This window comes from Camellia sinensis, chromosome 3 (assembly GCF_055761805.1).
Source record: "Camellia sinensis isolate YWXY chromosome 3, ASM5576180v1, whole genome shotgun sequence".
Lineage (NCBI taxonomy): Eukaryota > Viridiplantae > Streptophyta > Magnoliopsida > Ericales > Theaceae > Camellia > Camellia sinensis.
Window position 1 is genome coordinate 214,727,610 of NC_138963.1, and position 24,562 is coordinate 214,752,171.

At 35.7% G+C, this 24,562-nt stretch overlaps 1 protein-coding gene and 1 long non-coding RNA gene across 19 annotated transcripts; both read left to right on the plus strand.

Annotated features, from left to right (window-relative positions):
- The first annotated feature begins 7,263 nt into the window (after positions 1-7,263).
- Positions 7,264-14,803, plus strand: LOC114288632 (inositol-pentakisphosphate 2-kinase). Of its 17 annotated transcripts, none has more exons than XR_014365232.1 (9): positions 7,264-7,846; positions 7,971-8,084; positions 9,182-9,400; positions 10,283-10,430; positions 11,774-11,814; positions 11,953-12,063; positions 12,296-12,895; positions 13,398-14,241; positions 14,356-14,803. XR_014365232.1 is itself a non-coding variant. In XM_082922229.1 (9 exons), exons 2-9 carry the CDS (start codon positions 7,983-7,985, stop codon positions 14,549-14,551), a joined length of 1,629 nt encoding a protein of 542 aa, XP_082778355.1. In that variant the 5' UTR covers positions 7,266-7,846; positions 7,971-7,982; the 3' UTR covers positions 14,552-14,803. The 17 variants fall into 17 exon arrangements, 15 of the variants coding, with proteins under 15 accessions (XP_082778355.1, XP_082778359.1, XP_082778365.1 ...); XM_082922229.1 differs by having other exon boundaries at positions 7,266-7,846; positions 13,398-13,609; XM_082922233.1 differs by having other exon boundaries at positions 7,266-7,846; positions 13,398-13,602.
- A 157-nt stretch (positions 14,804-14,960) lies between these two features.
- LOC145823094 (uncharacterized) lies at positions 14,961-15,602 on the plus strand. Of its 2 annotated transcripts, none has more exons than XR_014365234.1 (3): positions 14,961-15,074; positions 15,195-15,249; positions 15,404-15,602. It is a non-coding gene; the product is annotated as an uncharacterized LOC145823094 (long non-coding RNA). The 2 variants fall into 2 exon arrangements; XR_014365233.1 differs by having other exon boundaries at positions 14,973-15,074; positions 15,190-15,249.
- The last annotated feature ends 8,960 nt before the right edge of the window (positions 15,603-24,562 follow it).

A 24,562-nucleotide genomic window follows, 5' to 3' on the forward strand; every position in this document is an offset into this window, starting at 1 on the left:
AACTCTATCTTTTTCAAAGTTTTCTTTTCTTTCTCAAACTCTAATCTTCTCATCTCAAACTCATCATTCTCTCTACACTTCTTCTCTTAAATTTATCTCCTTAAATTCAAGACCTGAGCTCTCCTTATATAGGCAATGCAAGTGAAGAGATGGTGGAAGACAAAGTGGAAGCTTAATGGACCATTAAGGAAGATAATGGGGCAAATAGAGCGCAATTGAGCTAATGGAAGACAAAAATGGAGCATTACCTTGAATGGATCATCCACTAGGCAATGGAAGCTGAGTATACATGCATTCAATGCATGAATGGGGTTGTGAAGTGCCCACCCAAACCAACAAAAAAACAATCTTTGCTATCTCTAGGTAGTCGACCGACCGAACGACCACCCAGAGAGAAAAATACTGATTTGTTTCAGTTCAGTCTAGCTTTGCTCCGGGTCTGACGGGGCTTAAACACTTGGCCAAAGCAAGCTTAGGTTTGGGAACAAAACTCAAATTCCATCTTTTTATTGATGATTTTGTGAAAAATGCATTCTTGTTTTTATCGTTGAGTAATCAAAAGAAAGCGTTCAAATTTTAAGACCTACCAAAATAGAGCGTCTATAATATAATAGTTTTAAAACTTGTTTGAAAAGTGTTACCAAAACAACACACAGAGAAGTGTTTTCACTTTGCTGATTAAAAACAAAACGAAATCACTTCTTAGCCTACCATCAAAGCCTTGACCATGCTTGCAGCCATGAGTTTTCAGTTTGCTGATTAAAAACAAAACAAAATCACTTCTTAGCCTACCATCAAAGCGTTGACTATGATTGCAGCCGTGTGTTTCCACTTTGCTGATTAAAAACAAAACAAAATCGCTTCTTAGCCTACCCTCAAAGCCTTGACCACGATTGCAGCCATGTGTTTGTGTGGATTTGCATTGAAACCTCCGTTATTGACTTACTTACACCAAAAATCCTTTATTGACTTGACTTACTTACTTACCCAAAAAATCCTTTATTGACTTGTCTTATCATATGCCTTTTGGTTGCATTTTGACAATTTTTCAAAATCATTCATCAACTAAGTTAATTGCACCAATAGACACTATTAAAATCAATTTCTAAATTACTTACATTTACACCCGCAATGCATGTACACTAAAATTCTAGTATTCATAAACCACGTTAGAGTCTTGTAATTGTCGCAATAGTAATCCCAATCTTTTTTTTCTATTGTGGTGTTTGGTAGCATCTCAAAATGCTTCAACTGATATGAAACACTCAATTTTTATTTTTATTTTTTAATCAAATTATTTGAAAATTTTGTTATTCTAAAAACTTTTTTAATTACTTTTGAGGAAAGAAAACCATTTTCAATCTTTACACTTTTCTTTTTAAATTTCATCAAATTTAAATAAAAATACGATTGTTAGAAACTTGATAAAAACTTTATTCATCCTTGATTTAGTGAAAATTTTACGTTGATTTAATACAAGTTTAATGAAAGGGTTGGTGCTTACTTTTAACTCTTTATTAATTATATTCAATTTTTATGAAAACTTTTGTGTTATGATATTTGGTGTAATTTTTATTTGTAACTTAACCACAAATAATTTAAATAATTTGAAGAAATTAATTTATATGTAAAATGAGGATTAAATAATTTCAACATTTTCTTTTTAATTAATATCTTTTCAAATTAAAAAAAAAGTACATTCAACACGCTCATTATATAAAACATCTAATTTAGAATATATGTATCTATATATATATATATATATATATTAAACTTTATAGAGAAATGACAAATTAGTAGAAATTCTAAAAATAAATTACACATCAGTGAAATTTTTTGTTAATATTAATAATGAAAGTTTTAACCTTTTCATATAACTATAATTTTTGTATAAAGTACGGTTGGATAGTAATTCTTCCAAACTTTATCATACAATTTTTTACTTGAAAAATGTTTCCAGAATTGTATCGATTATTTATTTCTCTACCATTATGAGATTGTGGTGATAGTTTATTTGATTGTTAGGCTTGGGTTTGGTGGCTGGTATATTAGTTATGCTAAGTTTTATTGACTTTTTAATTATTGTATATAAATTTATTTAGGGAGCTTTTTTGATAAATCCATTTTCTAAGAGCTTTATTCCATCCAACCCATATTCTTTTTGACTATTCCATTAGGTCCAATTTGAGATAAGAAGACCAAAATACCCTTTTCATCTACTTATGTTCCATTTAGTTCACATTATTTTCTTATGTTTCAATAAGTCTTATGGGTGACATAATTACCAAAATACCCTTAATGTGAATGTTCACACCGTCAATATAAATGTTTATATCATCGATGTGTAGGGGCCCGGCTCATGTCGATTCTCGTGGATGCCCGGAAAAATTCGAGTCGGGCCGGGCCGGGCCAGCCCACAAGCCAAAAAAATAGGCCCGATCCGGCCCGTTGATAATATGAATATTCACATTGACAAGTTAACATTCACATTGATAGGAGTGTAAAATTGGCCTACAGCCCGTGGGCGGCCCGAAACCAGCCCGTCGCCCGGGGCGGGCCCGGGTCGGCCCGTTCACAATATGAATATTCACATTGACATATTAACATTAACATTGACAAGAGTGTAAAATTGGCCCATGACCCGTGGGCAGCCCGAAGCCCGAGCCCGGACTCGGGTCGGGGCGGGCCCGGCCCGGCCCGGCCCGTTGACAATGTGAATATTCACATTGATATGTTAACATTCACATTGATAGGAGTGTAAAATTAGCCCGCGGCCTGTGGCTGGCCCGAAACCCGCTTGCGGCTTGTGGGCTGCCTTGGGCGGTCCCGGCCCGACCCGTTGATAATGCAAATATTCACATTGACATGTTAACATTCACATTGATAAAAGTATAAAATTAGCCCGCGCCCAGTGGCTGCCCGAAACTAGCCCACGGACCGTGGGCGGCTCGGGGCGGGCCCGGCCCGCCCTGTTGACAATGTGAATATTCACATTGACATATTAACATTCACATTGATAAGAATGTAAAATTGACTCGCGTCCCATGGGCGGCCCGAGGCGAGCCCGGTCCGGCCCGTTGACAATGTGAATATTCACATTGACATATTAACATTCACATTGATAGGAGTGTAAAATTGGCCCGTGGCCCATGGGCAGCCCGAAACCAGCCCGCTGCCCAGGTCGGGCCCGGCCTGGCTCGTTGACAATGTGAATATTCACATTGACATATTAACATTAACATAGATAAGAGTGTCAAATTAGCCCATGACCCGTGGGCAGCCCGAAGCCCAGCCCCGGGCCGACGCGGGCCCGGCCCGTTGACAACGTGAATATTCACATTGACATGTTAACATTCAAATTGATAAGAGTGTAACATTAGCCCGTGCCCTGTGGCTGCCCGAAACACGCCCACGGCCCGAGGCGGGCCCAGCCCGGCCTGTTGACAATGTGAATATTCACATTGACATGTTAACATTCGCATTGATAAGAGTGTAAAATTGACTCACGTCCCATGGGCGGCCCGAAGCCCGTCGAAGGCCCGGGGTGGCCCGGGTTTGGGTCCTGGCCTACCCCGGGCCGCGGGCGAGCTTCGAGCAGCGGACAAGTTTTACACTCCTATCAATGTTAATGTTAACATGTCAATGTGAATATTCACATTGTCACGGGTCAGGCCAAGCCCGCCTCGGGTGCGATCGGGCTTCGGGCCGCCCACGGGCTGCGGGCCAATTTTACACTCCTATCAATGTGAATGTTAACATGTCAATGTGAATATTCACATTGTCAACGGGCTGGGCCGGGCCCGCCCCGGGCCGCGGGCGGGCTTTTGGCCGTCCATGGACCGCGGGCCAATTTTATACTCTTATTAATGTGAATGTTAACATGTCAATGTGAATATTCACATTATCAACGGGTCGGACCAGGCCCGCCCCGGGCCGCCCATGGGCCACGGGCGGGTTTCGTGCCGCCACAGGATGGGGGCCAATTTAACACTCATATTAATGTGAATGTTAACATGTCAATGTGAACATTCACATTGTCAACAGGCCGGGCCGGGCCCGCCCACGGGTCGTGGGCGGGTTTCGGGCAGTTACGAGGTGCGGGCTAATTTTACACTCCTATCAATGTGAATGTTAATATGTCAATGTGAATATTCACATTGTCAACGGGCCGGGCCGGGCCCACCTCGGGCTGCGGGTGGGCTTTTGGCCGCCCATGGGCCGCGGCCCAATTTTATACTCTTATCAATGTGAATGTTAACATGTCAATGTGAATATTCACATTGTCAACGGGCCGGACGGGGCCCGCCCCGGGCCGCCCATGGGCCGCGGGCAGGTTTCGCGCCGCCACGGGACGGGGGCCAATTTTACACTCCTATTAATGTGAATTTTAACATGTCAATGTGAATATTCACATTGTCAACGGGCCGGGCCCGCCCTGGCTCGCGGGCGGGTTTCGGGCCGTCCACGGGCCAATTTACATTCCTACAAATGTGAATTTTAAAATATGAATGTTCACATCATTAAATTGCTAATCGTTGAAAAAATATTTATAAGGATATCAAAATTAAATATAAGGGCATAAGTGTCCAATAAAATAGTGTAAATCAAGAAAATGGACTTTATGGAATAAAACTATACATACATGGGACTAAATGGGTTAAAAAATTCCTTCATGGACTTCTTGGGTTAAAACACTTCTAAATTGGACTTATCAATAAAAATCCCATTTATTTAATAATATAATATAAATATTACTCATATTTATAATTACTTTTCTATCGATTAATAAATATATATAGGGACACTTTTTCATAAATCATTTTTCACCTACTTATGTTTAGTTCACATTATTTTCTTATATTCCAATAAGTCCTATGAGTGACATAATTACCAAAATACCCCTAATAATATTCACATTTTATAGTGTGAATGTTTCGTGATGTGAATGTTCACAATGTCAATGTGGATGTTCACACCACCAATGTGAATGTTCACAATATCAATGTGAACATTCACACGTCAATATAAATATTCACATTGTAAAATATGAATGTTCATATCACCAAATTGCTAACCGTTTAAAAAATATTTGTAAGGGCAGAAATGTCCATAAAATACTTTAAATATGAGAATTAGGATTTGGTAAATCAAATATTCAAATAATAGGATTTATTGGAATACAAGAATATCTTATAGACTAATTGGGATACAAACATTTGAAAAAAGATTTTCTAATAAATCTCTCATATATAAACATATATATATATATATATATATATAGAGAGAGAGAGAGAGAAAGAGAGAGAGAGAAAGAAAAAATTAGTGATAAATCCAATTTAGAGGGTGTCTACGGCATTAGGTCCAATGTCTTTTTTTTATTAGTAAGAAATCCACCATTTGTGAAATAATTTGGTAAAATGTCCTTTTATTTGTTTTGAAGGACATTTTGTTTCCAGTTTTATCCCTATTGATTTTTTTTATCTGTTGACTTTTCGTTGACTATCTGTTCAAATTTATTTTTATCTATTCAATTTTTTTTCTATCTATTAAAATTTGTTTCTATCTGTTCAATTTTTTTGTCCATATGTTCAAATTCTTGTTTTATTTTTTCCTATCTATTGAAATTTCTATCTGTGTAAAATTTTATCTGTTGAAATTCTTGTTCTATCTTTTCTTATATGTTAAAATTTTTGTTCTAATTTTTTTATCTATTCAAACTCAAACTTTTTTTATTTGTTTAGTTTTTTCCCTTTATCTGTTGAAATTAATTCTTATTCTAATTTTTATCTATTCAAATTTATATCTATCTGTTAAATTTTTTCTTATCTATTCAATTTTTTTATCTTTTCAAATCTTTTTTTTATCTATATGTTCAATTTTTATTGATTATTTTTTATCTGTTACAATTTTTTTTTCCTATTTGTTCAATATCGATTTAATTTTACAAAATTTATTTTATCTATACAATTTTTATTTGTCGAAACTGATTTCAAACCAAAAACTAGATTCATATATGTATATATAAAACCAGATTCATATATATACACACACAGATTCATATATATATATATATATATATATATATATTTAGTTTCACAGATTCACTTATCATTCATATATATATATATATATGTATACATATACACACACATATTCCTACTTTTCTATTATTCCAAACACAAATAATTTTCTTTGCACCCAAACACCCTTCCTTCACTTCCTCCATGGACCAGACACCAAGCTCTCAAAACCCTAGCTACTATCACCAAACCTCCACCCAAGCCCCCTCCCATGGACACCCGCCATGTTTATACTATTTGCTAAAAATGCATCAAATCTAGATCTATTATCATTCATCTTTCTAATTTCTTCATTTGATTTCACTCAACACACCCCCCAACACACGGAGCTGGTGCTAGGGATTCAGGCCTCGTTTGACAACATCACTTTTTAACTTAAAAGTCAAAAAGTCACTAAAAAGCTAACAATCTATACCAAAAAGTCAAATAATCTTTTTTTCTCTCTACTTTTTGCACATCTTTTCTTAAAAAAATCAAAAAATCATCACAAATATACTAATTTTTTTTACCTCATATTTAAGCTAAAAAGCTACTAAAAAAGCATGTTTCAAACGAGGCCTCAATAGCAGCGGCGCATAATGGAAGAAAGAAAGGATATGGAGGACGAAGATGGAAGAGAGAAAGAGAGAAGAGTAAAGAGAAGATAAAGAGAGAGGCGGTGGTGACACTATTAATGTTTTTAGCTCCATCGTAGCCACACAAGCTTTTCTCTATTGAATAAAAGCTCATCACCCTTGCAAAAAGGTGCAGATCTCTCGATGTCATGCTGGAGTAGCGGGGGAGCAACGACGAAGGGTTGGAGGAATAGTGATGGACGAGCAATGACGGAGGAGTGGAGGAACAGTAACAAAGACTTTGAAGATAGAGAGAGACTTAGGGTTTGATGAGGAAGAGAGAGAAAGAAAGGGAGTGTGTGTGTTAGTGCTATGGATTGAGACCATATATGATATGTATAAAGTTATTTTGACCATTATGTTTAAACTTGTCCTTTTAGATAAAATAAAAAAACGCCTACACTTTTGACAATAAAATTGGGATTTGTATTTGTGAACGGAGTGCCCATATATATATATATATATATATAGAGTAAATAAAGTATTAATTATTAAATTTTAAAATTAACAAAATTGTCGTATAGCAAATAACCCAAAATTATAAACAAAATTACAACACATCGTATATCATGTACCCACGAGCGGCTGCTATATAATCACATACATGGCGGCACACTTTGTCTTCTTCGAAAGCATCATCAACTCTGCAAACCTCTGAAATCACTCCTGTCAATTTCCCATTTATTTATTTATACTTCAAAAAAAAAAAAAAATCCCCATATCATGAAGAAAACCGAAAGCGAGCAGATCTGATTTCCATAATATATCCAATCTCTCCACCCCATTCTCATTCCTACCTTGCTCCGCCGGAGAAATTGTCCAATACGACGTCGCTGGTAGTGCTTTCCCTGATATTTTCGAGGAGGAGGAGAGAGGTGCGCCAACTTTGGGTTGGGAGGGTAGTTTGGTAATTTTAAAGTTGAGGTGGTTTTTCTCGGCCCCATTCAAAAAATTCGATATGTATTTGTTTATTTGGAGTACTACAATGCCATTTTAGTGTCAAAGAAACAGAGCGAACTCATACTGGTTTACTCTCTCTTTCTCGAGTCTCACTCTCTCACTCTTTATCTCTGAGCTTACCGTTTTCGAGTGGTTAGGGCTCCATTCGCTCTCAATCCTAATTCTCTATCCTTCTTCGATTGCCAAATTTAGGTATCAAACCTGTTTTTATGTATATTGTATGTATCTGTTCATACGTAACTTATGTATATACACATACATATATACGTGAATCTACAATATATCTTTTTTTTATAATTATTATTTATTTATATAGGTATTGCAGTGGATGGAGATGGTTTTAGAGAAAAAACATGCAGCCGATTGGATTTACAGAGGAGAAGGAGCTGCCAATCTTGTTCTGACTTATATCGGATCCTCTCCTACTTTTGTATGTCTATTCATGCTTTACTCTAATGTGTGTGTGTATATATATATATATTCATTGTTGTGAACTCTATGCATGATAAAGAGAGTTTGAGTTTTTGTTAGTATAATGCTTATAGACTTGGAAAGGAAATTTAATTTTGTTGATGAGAAACAATTGGAGATGGAAAAAATTTTGAATTTGATTAAGCCTAATGTAATGCTTAGGCTTGGAAATGAAATTTAATTTTGTTGATGAGAAGAGCAATTAGGGAAGGAAAGAAATGAGAATTTGAATCTGATTAAGCCTAATACTAGCTCTGCATGTGTGGATTATTTTTACAATTTTCATTATTGGTTTTATTTTACATTCGTTGTAACTGAATGTTAGTTAAAGTAAAACATATAGCTAAATTATGCTTGTTAGAACTGGTATCTTGAATATCCTTGATTACTGAATTGGATTATGCAAAGAGGAACTCTGAAATGGGTAAATAGGTGGAAATTCTTATAATGACTATCCTCTTTTGTGTGTGTGTGTGTGTGTGTGTGTGTAAGGTTCTTTTGGGTTTACTATTCTTGATCACGCTTGTTGCTTTACTTCCCTATGTTTGGTCATGACATCAATTTCTTGTCTAACATCTGGGTGATTCCCCATTACCAACTTTTTTCCCCTCGAAAGCATAAAATGTGGTCTTATCCTAGCTTTGCACTCCATCAATTTGTCTAAGAAAGGAGATTCTTATAATGACTATACACTTTGTGATATATATTTAGAGGGAGAAAGGTTCTTTTCGGATTACCATTCTTGATCACGCTTGTTGCTTTACCCCACTATGTATTCCTCATGATTCATGATGTCAATTTCTTGTCTAAAATCTGGGTGATTCCCCACTACCAACTCTTTTCCCTTTGAAAGCATAAACTATGGTTTGAGAAAGGAATTTTTTTCTTAAATTCTAGAAAAATAAATTTTCCTACAGTTATCCCTCAACAGGCAGAGAAAATGGGCTTGAGGAAAATGAGTCAAAGAAGTTGGGCCATACCATGCTTCATTTAAAAATGTTGGAGTGGACTAACATACATTTGTCACTTATAGATTCTTTCTTCTAATATGTATAGGTTGGTAAGGTACTACGCATACAAAAAGCTTCAAGGAATGGATCTTCTATATACTTATCTGATAGTGAGCATGGTTATTCAGCTCTAACCATGGATGAGTGTCGTCTATGGAAAGAAACTAAAGATCTTGTATCAGCCCCAACAAGGGAAATAGCAAAGCAACTATACGTGAAGCATGTAATCTGCCCACTGTTAGGTCCTGAATATGTTGATGCTGGGGTACGTTGCCATAGCATTGTAGGTTTTACCAAAATTTACTTTATTTGTATTTCTAATTTTGTTGAGTTTTGATGAGAAGTTAAAAAGCACAGACACTTCTAAGAGGGGAGAGTGTTGTGTCCAACACCGTGTCCGATACGACACTCATCGGACACTTCCCAACAATTAGACAAATACGAAACACATTACAAGTTTGAATAAAATAACTTATAATCCAATGATGAAATAAAAACAATGTGAATTATGCATATTCTCCTCCTTTAGAGTTTAAAAATCATTAATTTTGACTTACATATTCATATATATGACATACAATATATAAAATTATATATTTTACACATGTCCCCCGCGTGTTGTGTCCTACATTTTTTGAAAATTTATGTGTCAATATGTCCATGTCACGTTTCCATGTCGGTGCTTCTTAGGTGGGAAGATATTAAAGTTTGGAGTTTGACTTATGTTTTGATGTAATTGTTCATATATTTGTTCAAAATTCTTTTTATTTTGGGATATCTACGCCTATTCTTGGAACTGCAATCTTTGTGGAGTACACTTAAAAATTTTAAATAATTTGTGTTGCATACTAAAAATTTTAAAACTGCATTCAGTCATATGTTAACCTGTTATATGACACACGCATATGCTTTGGTCCTTTTTACAGTCAATTAAAAGGAAACGCTAGAAAGGGATTAAATCTTGTGGTTCATGCACTAGAAATGTGGAATTGGGCAGTTACTTGAAAAGTTATATACATGTTGACTGTATGGAGTTGTTATAAGAAAACTGCATAAAGATTCGTTATTTTTCTGTTACCTTGGGATCATTATGATCATTTAGGACATCATTAACATTTCTGATTATTGTTTCCTCCGTATTTGGCAGATTCGTGTCCTTGTAACCCAGGAATTTCTAGAGTTGGTTGAAAAGAATGTTCTTTGTCAGCGTCCTGCTTCGCGAGTTGATGCTGCCAAGGTCAACACCCTTTGTAATTCTGCACTTGTTATATCTGATCATTCAGTTTTCCCCCGTGGTAATTACCATCTCTTGAGCGTTTTCAAATAATATCTTCTGCTTGCACTATGAATGGTAAGCTCCTTGTAGCATAATTTTACTAGTGTGTGTCTCCCACTTGTGATCAGTGTCATTCTAAGAAAGTAAGAAACATGGCCTCTTGTCTAACAACTGTTTAATTTTGGGTTAGGCTTATGTTTTGCGCATCCCTGCTTTTAGTTGCCTCTGATAAAGTCTGCTTCTTCCCCCTTATGTCAAATGAAAAGGCATCTTGCAATATGGATGTAGTCACACTAGAATGAAGTAATGGGATATTCACTTATCACATAACTAGCAGTGGAAGTCAAAACCCAATTTGGGAGTTAATTGTTAGTCACCAATAAATCTGTATTAAACGATTATTTTTAATTTGTTGAAGAAGTAAGTGTTTGACTTGCAACTTATGTACTTGCCAAATAGTTCAGATCATTCCTAGCAGTAGAGCCGTTGATGGCAGAAAACATACAACATATTTATTCAGAGAATGCAGACGTAAATATTTTAATTATACGACTGAGTTGTGACATGAAACCACATTTCATTAAAGCATTGGTGGGAATAGTCTAGTCTGATATTTTGCATCTAGTCTGTGAAAACTGCATTTGTAGACCTTGTTTATAATATTCACATATACACGTCACATATAAGTAATGACTCCATATTTTTTTTGTTTTTTCTTGAAGTATCATCATCACAAGCCAATCACCTCATGTTTTTCTGGAAATTGTGTTATTATTGTAAACATTCATTCATTGATAAAAATAACTAAGAATCTGTGCTCAAGAGCAGCATCTTATTTTTTAGTAAGCAAACATTTATTAGGGAAAAATGCTGTTCTAGTTCAATGTTCAGGAAACCAGATATTCTTGAGCAAAACTTTGACCAGGAAGAATACTATTAAATATTGCTTAGATGCAGCCAACAGTCAATAGGCACAATAATTCGTTCCCCTTTATTGGAATGATAAAAGTAGTACGCACTTTGAGGAATAAAAAGTTCAAGTACAACTTTTAGCAACTAAACTTGTGTTTAAATGCATAACAAAAGAAACCACTGATGGTTGAAAAAGTGTAGTGAGCTATGAAATTACTGGAATAAATGTAAATCATATTATGTGCTTTAAGAAGACATGACTTGTGTCTTCATGGGAGAATATGCATGCATATGACTTCAATTTGAATTTCTGAAAAGCTCTTATAATGTTAACAGAGAAGATAGGCATTGTAAAAGCAAGTAGTAAATTTTCCATCACATAATGTCGAAACATAGATTTGTTTTTGGTATATATGATATATGAGTGGCATCATGATTTTTTTCCTCCAGGTAATCTTAAAGGTGAATTCTGCATATCTGTTGAGATAAAGGTGCTTTCCTTCAATCAACATCTTTGGTTTCATATCTTTTTGTTGGCTGTTGTTAACCTTTGGTCAACGATTTACCACCATAGTTATCTAATATGTTTCTACTTTTTTCCTTAATTTCTTCTTCTCTCTAAAAAGCAGCCAAAATGTGGATTTCTTCCAGTTTCCAGATTTATATCCGAGGAAAATGCTGTTAAAAAGAGTATATCTCGTTTTAAAATGCATCAGTCATTGAAATTGCATCATAGAGAGGTAATTTTCCTTTCTTCTACTATTTATTCTTGAGGCTAAGCTATAAAAGGAAGAATCTTTTAATTCTAGTGCATTTCTGGATGACCAATCTCATGTATCGTATATGGCTTTGGTCTGATGGGAGTCCATGCTGTTCCATTTAATTTCAGCCTGATTTCATCTAGAATCTTAAGCAACACTTTTTTATTTTTCTTGTAAGTTTCTGGCTCAAACATGTTCATGTTTTTTTCAGATATCAGAAATAAGTGAATATGATCCACTTGACATGTTCTCTGGATCCAATGACAGAGTACATAATGCAATGAAGGCTCTCTTTGTTACTCCTCAGAACAATTTCCGTGTTTTCTTGAATGGTTCCCTCATATTTGGGGGCTTGGGTGGTGGGGCAGATAGTACTAGTTGTATGATTGGTGAAGCATTTGAAGATGTACTCAAGTGTGTGATTCGGGCAAATGATGGCCTACGTACAATGAATTTCCTACACCTTGTTACTGAAGCTGTTTTCCAATCAGGATTACTAGATCGCCTTCTCAAAGTCCAGAAGCTTGATATATTTGACATAGAAGGGGCGATTCATGCTTATTATGACATTGTTTCCCAGCCTTGTATGGTGTGTAGAGATTTGGGTGAAGACAAATTGGCAAACATGTATACCTATTTGCATTCAATGCCTTTGGATGAAAGCTTGAAGATTGTAAGGGACTATTTGATAGCTGCAACTGCGAAGGACTTGAGTATTATGATTTGTTTTAGATCTAGGGAAGATGGGGATGTGAAATCTCCATATAGTGGTGTATTTCTTGAATCAACCAAACAAAGTTTTGATTACAAGGTATGCATCATATCCAGATCTATCATTTAAAATTTTAGTTTGTGTGGCTGGTGTCAAACAAAGTCAGAGGTGTTTGGGCTGAATGAGTTCAACTGTAGAATGGAATGCTTACAAATTTGAGTCATTTTTTACCCCCCCAAAAGAAAAAGATATCATTTCTTGAAATTTGGAAATTCTGCATTAATTAGAATTAACTTATTTTAATATGATACAAAAAAACAAAGATTAAAGAAAAATGTATCAGATACAACTTGATAAATCATCCCCTTTTTGCATTTGTTTTAATTTATTGGTATATTGAAGTATACTTTGGGTTTTTATTTTTTTTAGATACAAGGTAGTAATTTATCTCCTGATGGTCTCATTGAGTATTGCTATGATACATCAGCAGGTTACTAGGTTCTTAAACCATCAAAATTTCTAACGTAGAAGTTGATTTTTTACAAAGCGTAGTGCCTTTTTCCTGCCATATTTATAGCTAACATAAGTTGTAAGTTATTAGGCATCTTTTATTGACCTGGATATGAGACCATTGAAGAAGATGGAACACTACTATGAATTAGACAAGCAGATAGTCAGCTTCTACACTCAAGTGGTGAACAGAAAGCATCAAGCGGAAAAAGTTGTGAGCATTGATGCTAATAGAACTGCATATTCAGATCAGTCCAACACCATGGAAGATGTTTCTCATGCTGGAGATCCTGCTGGTAACATGTAGTAGTTTAAGAAATCTTTCTGTGTCAGTATCTTTAGTTGTGTGCGTGTGTGTTTGTGTGTGTCTGTGTCTGTGTCTGTGTTGGAAATGTTAGTGGATTTCATGCTGAGCGATTTTTTTCCTATGCTCTCCACATCAGCTTTACTCGACTTCTAATGCCTAGGATCCAAAACTCTGAATATAGACAATTTGTAAGAATTCAAAAGCCTAGATTTTGAAAGTGTAGTATTACTCCTGAACTAAAAAACACAAACCCTTCTAAGAAGGTGGCGTATCTTGGAAATCAACACTCCTTGGACACTCTCAGACACATGCTGATACTCATTTTTACATGTCTGATACATATATATATATATATATATATTTTTAACTTCTTGCTTCCTTTGATATTCCTTTTGCCCGTGCAAGGTTTCCATCTGGGTGAGCTATATTTATTTGTAGTATCTCTATTGTAGTTTAACTTTGATTGTACATTGTGACCACTGGCTATTAGCTTCACCGGCATCTCTTGCCACTAGCAGAGGGGAGGTGCAGGTTTGAAGTCTCTCTTAGGACATGGGCATCTATGGATCTTATTTTTCCATGAAAACATTTCCTTAACCGTAGTGCTTGTTTATGGAAATGATTATAGGTTGGAATTTGCTTGACATGTTATTAAGATTATTAAGTTGGAATACTGTTCTAAACAAGTGCTACTAGATGACATAAGGGGATTATTAATGACAATATTATTGTGATGTTGCAGTTATGGGAGCTTAATAAGAAACTCAACGAGAAAGAGACATATTATATCAGACTCTTCCTCTGCTACAATGAGAGTGACATATCAACTACTTCAGTACCTTTCCATCTTGAACCCACATGACCAATTTATTTATACAGCTGGATTTTTTAGTAACCTTGTGGAAGTGGTGGGTGATACTGAACTGCAAGAAAATTGATTTACCTTTTCCTGGTGAAATCAATTTCCTAAGCAGAATTCACTGCAAAACTAGTTTTAAATTTTTGGTGAGCTCTTACAAACTCAATTAGCAACCATACTTGTCAGATCTGTGATCTTTTGTAATTCAACTTTTATCCTTCAGCCATGAAGTTGAGCTCTGTAAGGTGTAAGTTTTTGTTGTTGTAATATACTGTACTGTAACATAGTGTACTCTTTTGACTTATTCCAAATAAATTTGTGCTTTGTTGAATATATGGTGTATTTGAGCTGAAAATTCTACCTTGTGGGTTGGCATGGAGCCTTTTAATCAAAGTGTTGGAAATAATTTATTGTGTATGTATGCACAATTTGTGGCCCTGGCAAAATATTTACACCAATATAAAGCTCACTATTATACATATATAAACGCGAATATGCAGAAAATTGGAAACAAGAGTGAGAGCTATCTCAGAGACTATAGAGGCACGCTGATAGCATTGCCCTTGAAGGTTGATTTGTGGCCTCTCGGAACGAATGATTTGGTGTGTAAGCTTCTTTGGATGTGTATGCTAAACTGCCATCTACACTTTTATGAAGTTATCTTTTTTCTCTTTCATTTTAGTGACTGACTACAAATGTACCCTTTGGTCTAAAAAGTTCAGAATTTCATTCAGCTGATGGAAAGCTATGGTTCAATAAAAGCTTGTGCATGAACAGGTTGTTTATCAAAATATATTGTTTAAGAATGCAATTATGTTATCTCTCATTGTCTTACCAATTAATTGTTAGAAATAGGATCGAGTGAACTCTGTACTTTTGAGTGCACTTTAATGCAAATATAGAGCAATGTACTAGTGACCTGCCTTGACAGAGCATGGAATCAGAATGCTGAATGCTGGAGTGAGTTTTTGGATCAGGAAGAGCAATTGATATTTAAGGTTTCAATGCATCATGGCCGAGGCTGCTGAGCAAGCGTCAGTATGGGAATTAGCCTGGCAGAATGATCCAATAATTGGAAGCAGTCTAGCAGCAGCTGATCACCTCTAATGCTCCTGAGCTATTTACTCGAGGTCTCTCTCTCTCTCACTTTTGTAAAATGTACTTTTGACTACACTACATCCAGAAAAGACTTTAATAGGTAACAAAGTTGGTTGAGTTGGGTACATTTCATAAAGGTGAATGTACAATTGTCTGACTTCTTTTCCCCAAATCTATGGGTCTGAATATCAACTTGCTATATTGCCTTCCCTTGTAAACAGCCTAGTTCAGAACCAGTTAAGATTGTCTGTACACTGTATCATAGTATGTTCAGGTGAGGTAATGCACCACCAAAACTAGCTCCTTTGAGTATAATTACTAGTATATGGCTGATATGCCTTGAATGTTGCTTCCACATAGCTCAGATATGTTAGGATTAGAACAACATGTTACAATTCAAGTATTATTGATTGATTGATTGTTACAAGATTGATCAATTACAATTCCTATACAATCTATATATAGAAGAAAATGTGGTAGTAGGTGTAGTGGAGGTGATAGTGGGTTAGGTGAAGTGGAGTGTGTGGTGAAGTGGAGGTAAGTGAAGTGGAGTGTGTAGTGGAGTAGGTGAAGGTAAAGATGGGAAATTCTAACAGCCCCCCGCAAACTCAAGGAGGAGAGAAACTAACCAACTTGAGTTTGGAGAGAGCAACAAAACAAGAAAATACATAAAAATAAAAAAGGATAGGAGACACTGTATGGTCGTGTCAGACCGTTGGTGAAGACACTGTATGGGGTGTCATAACGTTGTAGAGGACACTGTATGGTGGTGTCAGACCGATGTAGAAGACAGTTTATGGGGTCATGTCGGACCGTTGTAGAAGACAGTTTATGGGGTCATGTCGGACCGTTGTAGAAGACAGTTTATGGGGTCATGTCGGACCGTTGTAGCAGACAATGCTGTGACAGTTGTTGTGACAGTTTACGGAGTCTTGCTGGACCCTTGTAGAAACTAACCGGAATCAATGTCGGGACAGTTTACAGAGTCTTGTCGGACCCATAAAGGAGCTAACCGGAATCAATGTCGGGACAGTTTACAGAGTCTTGTCGGACCCTTGTAGAAACTAACCGGAATCTATGTCGGGACAGTTTACAGAGTCTTGTCGGACCCTTGTAGAAACGAACCGGAATCTATGTCGGGACAATTTACAGAGTCTTGTCGGACCCTTAAAAAGTCGCACACTCAAAAGGTGTGCCCAATTTTGTCAAAAGGCGTGCCATAAAAAGGCGTGCCCAATTCATCAAAAGGCGTGCCGGACATGATGGCGAGGCACGTGGGCGCCTTGGTTTGCGTGCCCGTTTTGTCGTCTAGTGGCAAGAGGCGCGCGATGCGCGGATCGACCCTGGCTATTTAACCAAGGTTGAGGCAGAGGCTGTGCAAACCAGTTTGAAACCTCTGAATTTTGGCAGTCTGAAACACTCTGTAAACCCTGCACTGAAACACTTAGCAACCCAAAACATGGCCTCTTCTTCCCGTCCAGCTACCCAGAACCTGCTCACGCTCTTTCCAGAACTGAACGAGCCCACAAGAGAAATAACTGGTGCGGTGGCCAGTGAACCTCAACCAAACACCTCTGGTTTTGCTCCATTGAACTTTCCGATGCGGTCGGTGGAGCAAAAAATGGCGGTGCAAACTGATATTGAGGCCAATCAGTATACTCTGAAGGCATGTGTGGAAAGCATGACGGCGGTCACAAATTTGTCGAACCGGCTGCAGAGTAGGACAAATGAGGTGCAGCATTTAAACTCCCAGCTGGCTCTGCTCCAACGCATGTATAAGGATGCGCGAGCAGAGATAAGTGTGCTTAAGGCAGAAAATAAGGAACTGAAGCGGAAGGCCACCGTGATGTTCCGATTTGGAGGGCCGCCATACGCTGCAGTGGAGGAGTATGGGGGAGTGATCATGCCCAGTGGAGTGGGAAACACGGAGGCAACACCGGCAAGGACCGCCCAGGACGGAGGTAAGAAGAAAAGACTGGCGGCAGAGTAGAGAAGAAAAATCCCACTGTGGGTGTGGTTGTTGTGTTTGTGGTTTTTTTTTTTTTTTTTTTTTTTTTTTTTTTTTTTTATGTAAAATGGTGAATGGGGTGAGCCCCGATATGAATAAAAGAAGTTTGGTGTGCAAATTTGTAAAGTTTTTTTATTTTTTATTTATTTTTTTTTTTTTGAACATTAGATAAAAAAAATAAAATAATGGTTTGAAAAAAAAACCAGTGATGGTGTGTGAATCTGTGAGTTGATATTGCGTATTGGGGTGGTGGAAACAAGAATATTGTTGAGAAAAAAAGGTTGTGGTGGAAAAGTGAGGCCACTCATATTATTAAAATATAGAATATATTAAGAAATTAAAAAAGTGGTATCATTTGGCGGAATAAATATATATATGAAAGTGGCTGTCATGAAGAAAGTGGCTGTTATTAAAAAAGTGGTATTATATATGAAAGTGGCTGTCATTAAAAAAAAGGGGCTGTCTGTCATGAAGAAAGAGAGAGAGAGAGATAGTGGGTTTAGAATATATTAAGAAGTTGGGTCACATGGGTTGCCTTTTCGATCACTTTTGTTAATGTGGAATTAAATAAGCTTGAAGTGGCATCACTGGTGCTAATGGAGTTTGTTGACCAAATACCGGAACTGCAGGCATGATGGATGCCTGTACTGGGTCCTCAGCCATGCTATCCTCCATGCTCATCTGATCACCATTACCTGAGGCAGCCGTGAAGACAGGAACAGCACTACCAAACATGGGCTGTGCTTGGGAAGAGGCAGTGGCAGTAGAAGCAGCTGAAGTGAACATGAAAATGGAATTCAATGAGCCACTAGTAGGAGTGGATGATCCAAACACCATAGGGGCACTGTTGGTAGCAGCAACAGAAACCGAGGATGCTCCAAAGGAGAACCCAGTTGACGGAGACGCAGAACTAAATGTTGAGTTAAATGAAGGTATGTGTAGAAAATAAACGGAATAGATGGAGGTCCGGCGGACGGCTAAGGTGAGGTTGCCGCCCGCCGGTGAAGCGAAAAATAGTAGGTTTTAAACCTGCTCTGATACCATGTTACAATTCAAGTATTATTGATTGATTGATTGTTACAAGATTGATCAATTACAATTCCTATACAATCTATATATAGAAGAAAATGTGGTAGTAGGTGTAGTGGAGGTGATAGTGGGTTAGGTGAAGTGGAGTGTGTGGTGAAGTGGAGGTAAGTGAAGTGGAGTGTGTAGTGGAGTAGGTGAAGGTAAAGATGGGAAATTCTAACACAACATTTACACAAACGTGAACCGGAAAGAATAATTTCCATATTATTTAAAATTGTCTTCGGTAAATTCTTTAATATTGAGTAAGATATGTATATGCTTGTTTATTTGTGTGTAGCACATACCTTGGTTTTGATTGACATGAATGGGGATGTATATCTAACTGGAATTTTTTCTGTATACACAACCACGTGAGTGGATTTCTTTTTATGCGAAATGAAGCATATGAAACTAGAAATAGAGTAGTTTCACTTATCTAAGATAATTGCATAGGATTTCATTTAACATGAAACAAGAAATCGAGTAGTTTCACTTGTCTAAAACTATTGTATATGATGTCATTTGAAAGGAGATATGTGAAGCCATGTTTTTTACTGTAGTGGACGTGGGTATGCCTCTGCTCTGCGAGCACGCCTGTGAGTGTGTGTGAGAGAGAGAGAGAGACGAATTAAATGCACATGGGGTAATAGGTGCCCAATCAAGAGCTTTCTGACTAGCATTTACTTCTGGTCACCAACACACACTGTTACCCCATTTAGTCTTTCAACCAAATGCCTATCTGAATATGCCAAGGAAAAAAATGAAAAGTGATAACAAATTAGAACTAAATGTCACAAAGCACTGCATTTATCGTGGAGTGTGGGCCTCATTGAAGATTAATCAAGTGCTGTCATGCTGTATTTTGTATATTTTTTGCAATAAAAACTGTGTTTAACAATTTACCAAGCTAATAAAGCCAGAGCAGTAGAGCAATTTATAAATAGCATCTCTGGACCGAATACATGACATTCACTGCAGCCTCTACTTTCTTGCAGCCCAGTTAGTAAACTCACTACCCATACCCATGTCGAAGGTTCTGTCATCTCATCTCCATGAAATCCGAGTCTTTTATATTGCTATACTGTTTTATGTTTTTTTTTTTTTTTTTTTGCAGGGGTCTGTTATGCTTATTCTTTTATCACTTCTCAAACCTCCTCTCCATACTGACACTTTGCAGTACTTCTGTTGCAGAAAACAGTAGTGTCAGTGGATCTGCTTTGTTCCAAATGCAGGGTGAAGGTCATGAAATTAATTTCAACAATAGAAGGGATAAACTCTATTGTCCTTGACCCGGCCAAATTCACGGTGACCGTGATTGGGGAAGCTGATCCTGCGTGCATCATTAACAAGGTGAGGAAATTCAGAAAATCTGCACAGATCATGAGTGTAGGTCCTGCAAAGGATGAGAAGAAGGATGAGAAGAAAGATGAGAAAATTCCTTCCCTTCCAAAGACATGCCAGAGATGCGATGTTTGGTACGTGATTAACGACGATGCTTATTACAATCGCTGTAACATTCTATAAATTATGATCGAGGCCAATGTTTCATGTATGTTTTATAGAAGATCCTCCCCAACATGGTTTCTTCTGCAATATCGACAATTTCTTCCTCAAGTTTCATGTGTTGTGTAACAATACTTTGAGCTGAATACATTTGCTCATAGGTCTCAGTATGTGGCATAAACAACTCTTGTCTAGACTCTGAAATGCTTTTTGACGTTGCTGAGCCCGTAAATAGTTCTTTTCATATTATTCAATATGTAGATAGGAGGACGATAAAATGTTTTTCTTTTAGAAATTTCAAACAGAATCATTTACAAGAATGATATGATAGTGACATTTTGTTTAGAATGGAGCATCTTGGTGAATATTTTTTACTTTTTTTTTTAAATGATAGGCTCAACTTTGTCATATCATTCTGTATATATTTTCTGTTTGCATATCATTACTCTTTAGTTTAGGATCTTTCTTCAATATAATGACTTACTCTGAATGTGAACACATTTTTGTTCTTTTTCTACCATGAAACTAAATGTTATTCCTTCATAATTCTGATATATATAGATAGAGTTGCATGCAAACTTAGCCGAACAGAGTACTGTACGGTTGAAGCTTGACTCATTTATTAATCATGCTCGAATTCAAACTTGATCTCATCTCGAATACACAATCAAGCTTTGCTAAAAACTCGAATAGGAAGTAAAAGCATATATTATTATATACATTTTAATTTTTAATTTATTTTATAGTATACATATATCATTCATTCATTTATATTATTATATATGTATATATAATAATCAAGTTGAGCTTATTTTAATTTGAGTTTAACTCGGTTCACAATCCAATAAGTTTTTGTAAATGAATCGAGCTATGTTTTGATTCATTTGTAGTCCTACGTATATATTTATTTATCGATTAGATATTGTATCTTTATGTGTCTCTGTTAATATTTTAGAGCAGAAATAATAAGTAGGAAATATCAAGGGGTTTTTGGATATAAGGAAAAAAAAAAGTGCAACTTCTTACATTTCCAGTTCATTAACATTAAAGCCTTTGACAAGTTGTGTCCTTTTGAACTTGGAATGAGTTATGTTCAAGCACATGTGAGAAATAAATGGTTTTAGTAATAATGATAATAAAAGAAATTAAAGTATTGTGACTTTTCAAAAGGAGACCCCATTGACTTTTCATTTTATTTCATTTCTCCTCTTATATCTTGTAAACCACCACTGGACCCCAATGGTAGGTAGGAATATTTTTTCCCAGCTAATTTTATAATTTTTCTTTATTTATCATGTTGTACAAAAGAACCTAGATGTTCAACAAGGTTGAATATACAAGGTTTGCATGAATGTGACAATGTGGGGGCATCATTAGCTTTGGATTCTCATCGCGTGAAAAATATTATTAAAAATAAAAAATTTGCCGCTTTGTTGACAAGTGTCCTGATATTGACAAATTATTAGGCTACTATTTGAAGATTTGACATTGAATTTAACAATTCTAAAATATTGAGAAGTCTATTGTTGAAAAGCTCATTTTGAACTTTTCTAAGGAAAAAGACTTTGAAAGGGATAGTCAAATCTTTGGAGTTTAGAGTATTGGGGACTATCAATATTATTATTATTTTTGAATTAATTATGTAGGATTGATCCATCCATACCCATTAAAAAACGACATCTCAACCTCGTCTATTCTCAAATGTTTCATAAATTGCGTATCCGATATTTTTGGGTATGACTCTATCACCCTCACATGGCTATTGATTAAAATGATATATAATATCCATCAAAATAACTTGGAGATTTATGCTGTGTTTGGTTAGGGGATTTGGGAAGGGATTTGGAAAGAGAAATGGAAAAGGTAGGTGAAATGTGAATAAATCATGCCTATATTTCACATAGTTTCACACACCTTTTCCCTTTCCCTTTTCCTTTCCAAATCACTCCCCAAATCCCTCAACCAAACACAGCATTAGAGGACGTCCAAATTCAACCTACTTCATAAACTGATTTTTTAAACTTTTTTTTAAAAAGTATAAAACAATAGAGGGATAATATGACTTAAAAAAAAAAAAGCTGCTTTTTTCACTGTTACACATTTTTACACCAAATCAATATTTTTAGGCTAATAAGGCCAAGTTTGGCAAGTTAAAAAAAAGTCAAGAAATTATTCAAAAAGTTAAAAAGTTATCACTATTCACCAAAAGTTAAAAATTACGGCTACACAACTCCTAATCCTAATTTTCCCCTACATACTAATTTATACAATTTTTTAATACATATTTTTCCTTAAAAAGTCAAAGACAGGAAAAAAAAAGAAAAGACAAAGACAAAGAAAAAGAACAAGAATAAAGGACAATGCCGGAATTCAAATAAAAATGCTTTTAAGACATACAAATCCAGTCAATCTGATTACTATTGTGTATAATTCAAATTAAAGTTGCACACTTTCACTTGGGTACACAGTTCCAATAACACACCAAACCAGATTTACGAGCTTACTAAAGCCCCTGTAGTGGTTTAGCTCAGCGATATGTATAAACCCCTAGGTACCAAACAAACCTCTTTCGTTTTGTCTTGGAAACCAACTCATCCAAATGTTCCAAGTTGAACCAAAAAGTATATAAAATGGTTTTCACAAGCAAATTAAAAAAAAAAACTGCAAATATTTAGACATGAATACACTACCGAATCTTAATCTACCATCCAATCATTACTAAGAATTTTGAGACCTGCTTGGAACACACACTACAATCTGCCATATTGTAAAAATACATGCAGCAGCAGAATGCGAATACGAATAGTTATCCTAATGTAGTATTTAGTTCACCGAATGAAATGTATATTCTAAATGAAAACACAATTAATCAATTTAAGAAAAAAGTTATTCCATTTTTTTCAAAATTATTCTACCAAACCAAACACTATCTAACATTATTAACCTTTTATTACAATGACTCAAAACATCAAGAAACAGTATGTGTTGAGCATGATCAACATACCCTTGTGGCCGTGAATTTCTGGCAAGTTTTAGTTTGAAAATTTTCAATTGGGCTAAAGAAGATGATGCAGACAATTCTCCTCAACAAAGTCCCATCCTTTGCGGTCTAAAAAGGCTCAGCCCAAATTTAGGCCCAAGTTAGATGGTCGAGCCCGATGGGCCTTTATGGGTTTGGGACTCTCCTAAATATGGGCTTAAACATATACAACAATCTGAAGCAAAAGAATCAAAATGGTTTTTCTTATTCTAAAATAATTATTTCATTTTCTTTACAAAGTAAACTTTAAATTTTAAGAGTTAAGAGTTAATATCAAAGATATATTTTTAGATTCTTTCGTAGCAATGTCATCTGTGGTAGAAACTTCTTTCACTTTTCTCCCATAGATCTGCAATCTACACCGAAAAAGCCATTACAACATTTTCTAATTCCTTGTTTGGCAGTATAGAATCCCAACCCTTAGAATCCCATATTTGATTGTAAAAAATTATTCCTAAAAGATGTTTAATAGTGTAATTGGGCATTCCAAAAAATCAATTGGAACAATTTTGCTTTTAAAAAAATTAATTCAATTGCAACAATGTCCCCTAAACAAATTGCATTTCTAACACATGTTAGAGGGCAAATTCTACTTTTAATCATTTTTGAAGGTGCCAATTGTGATTTTTGAACACTTTCCAAAGATAATTTCTTTAATGGTATGTTTGGTTAGGGATTTGAGAAGGAATTTAGAAACAATAAGGAAAAAAAGTAGATGAAATATGAATAAAATATACTTTACAATTCACTTAATTTCACACGACTTTTTATTTTTTCTTTCTAAATCTTTTTCCAAATCCATCAATCAAACATAGACTAAAGCTTCTGCTAGAAATTAATTAAAAAGTTAGTTTATTGACTAAAAATAAACTTACAAAATAACTAATGCTAAAAAAAATATTAAAACAAATTCCTAATGAGTTTTTTTGGTAGAAAAATCTTTCAAATAAGGTTAAGATTTTTTAGCAAAAATAATTTTCTTAGAACATCTCCATCAAAATAATCAAATTGTTTAATTAAATTTTAACTAAAAGTCTATTTTTTTATTTTAGCTAACCATCTTTTCAAATACATTCTTCAACAAACTCTCTATTTTTTATTTCATTTGTTAAAATTTCCTTAGTTACATATAACTAGTGATTTGATATTCAATTAAAGTAGCTAACTAATGAATAATGCTTGGGACCCCCTTTTGAGGGTCACCCCTCACCCCCCTTTGTCACGTGGCGGGTGGTGATTGGAGGAGCAGGAAAAAAAAAAAAAAAAAAAAAGAAAAAGAAAATGTAACCAATGAGAGAGAGAGGGGGTCAAAGGGGGTGGGAGGAAAAGGGGGGATGAATCATTGTTGCTAACTAATAATTGAGTTTGATAAA

Coding starts and splice junctions, on each gene's coding strand:
- LOC114288632 (XM_082922226.1), top strand. CDS start 7,983: ATGGAGATGGTTTTAGAGAAAAAACATGCAGCCGATTGGATTTACAGA. Junction 8,085..9,181: donor TCGGATCCTCTCCTACTTTT/GTATGTCTATTC, acceptor TAATATGTATAG/GTTGGTAAGGTACTACGCAT. Junction 9,419..10,282: donor GGGTACGTTGCCATAGCATT/GTAGGTTTTACC, acceptor CGTATTTGGCAG/ATTCGTGTCCTTGTAACCCA.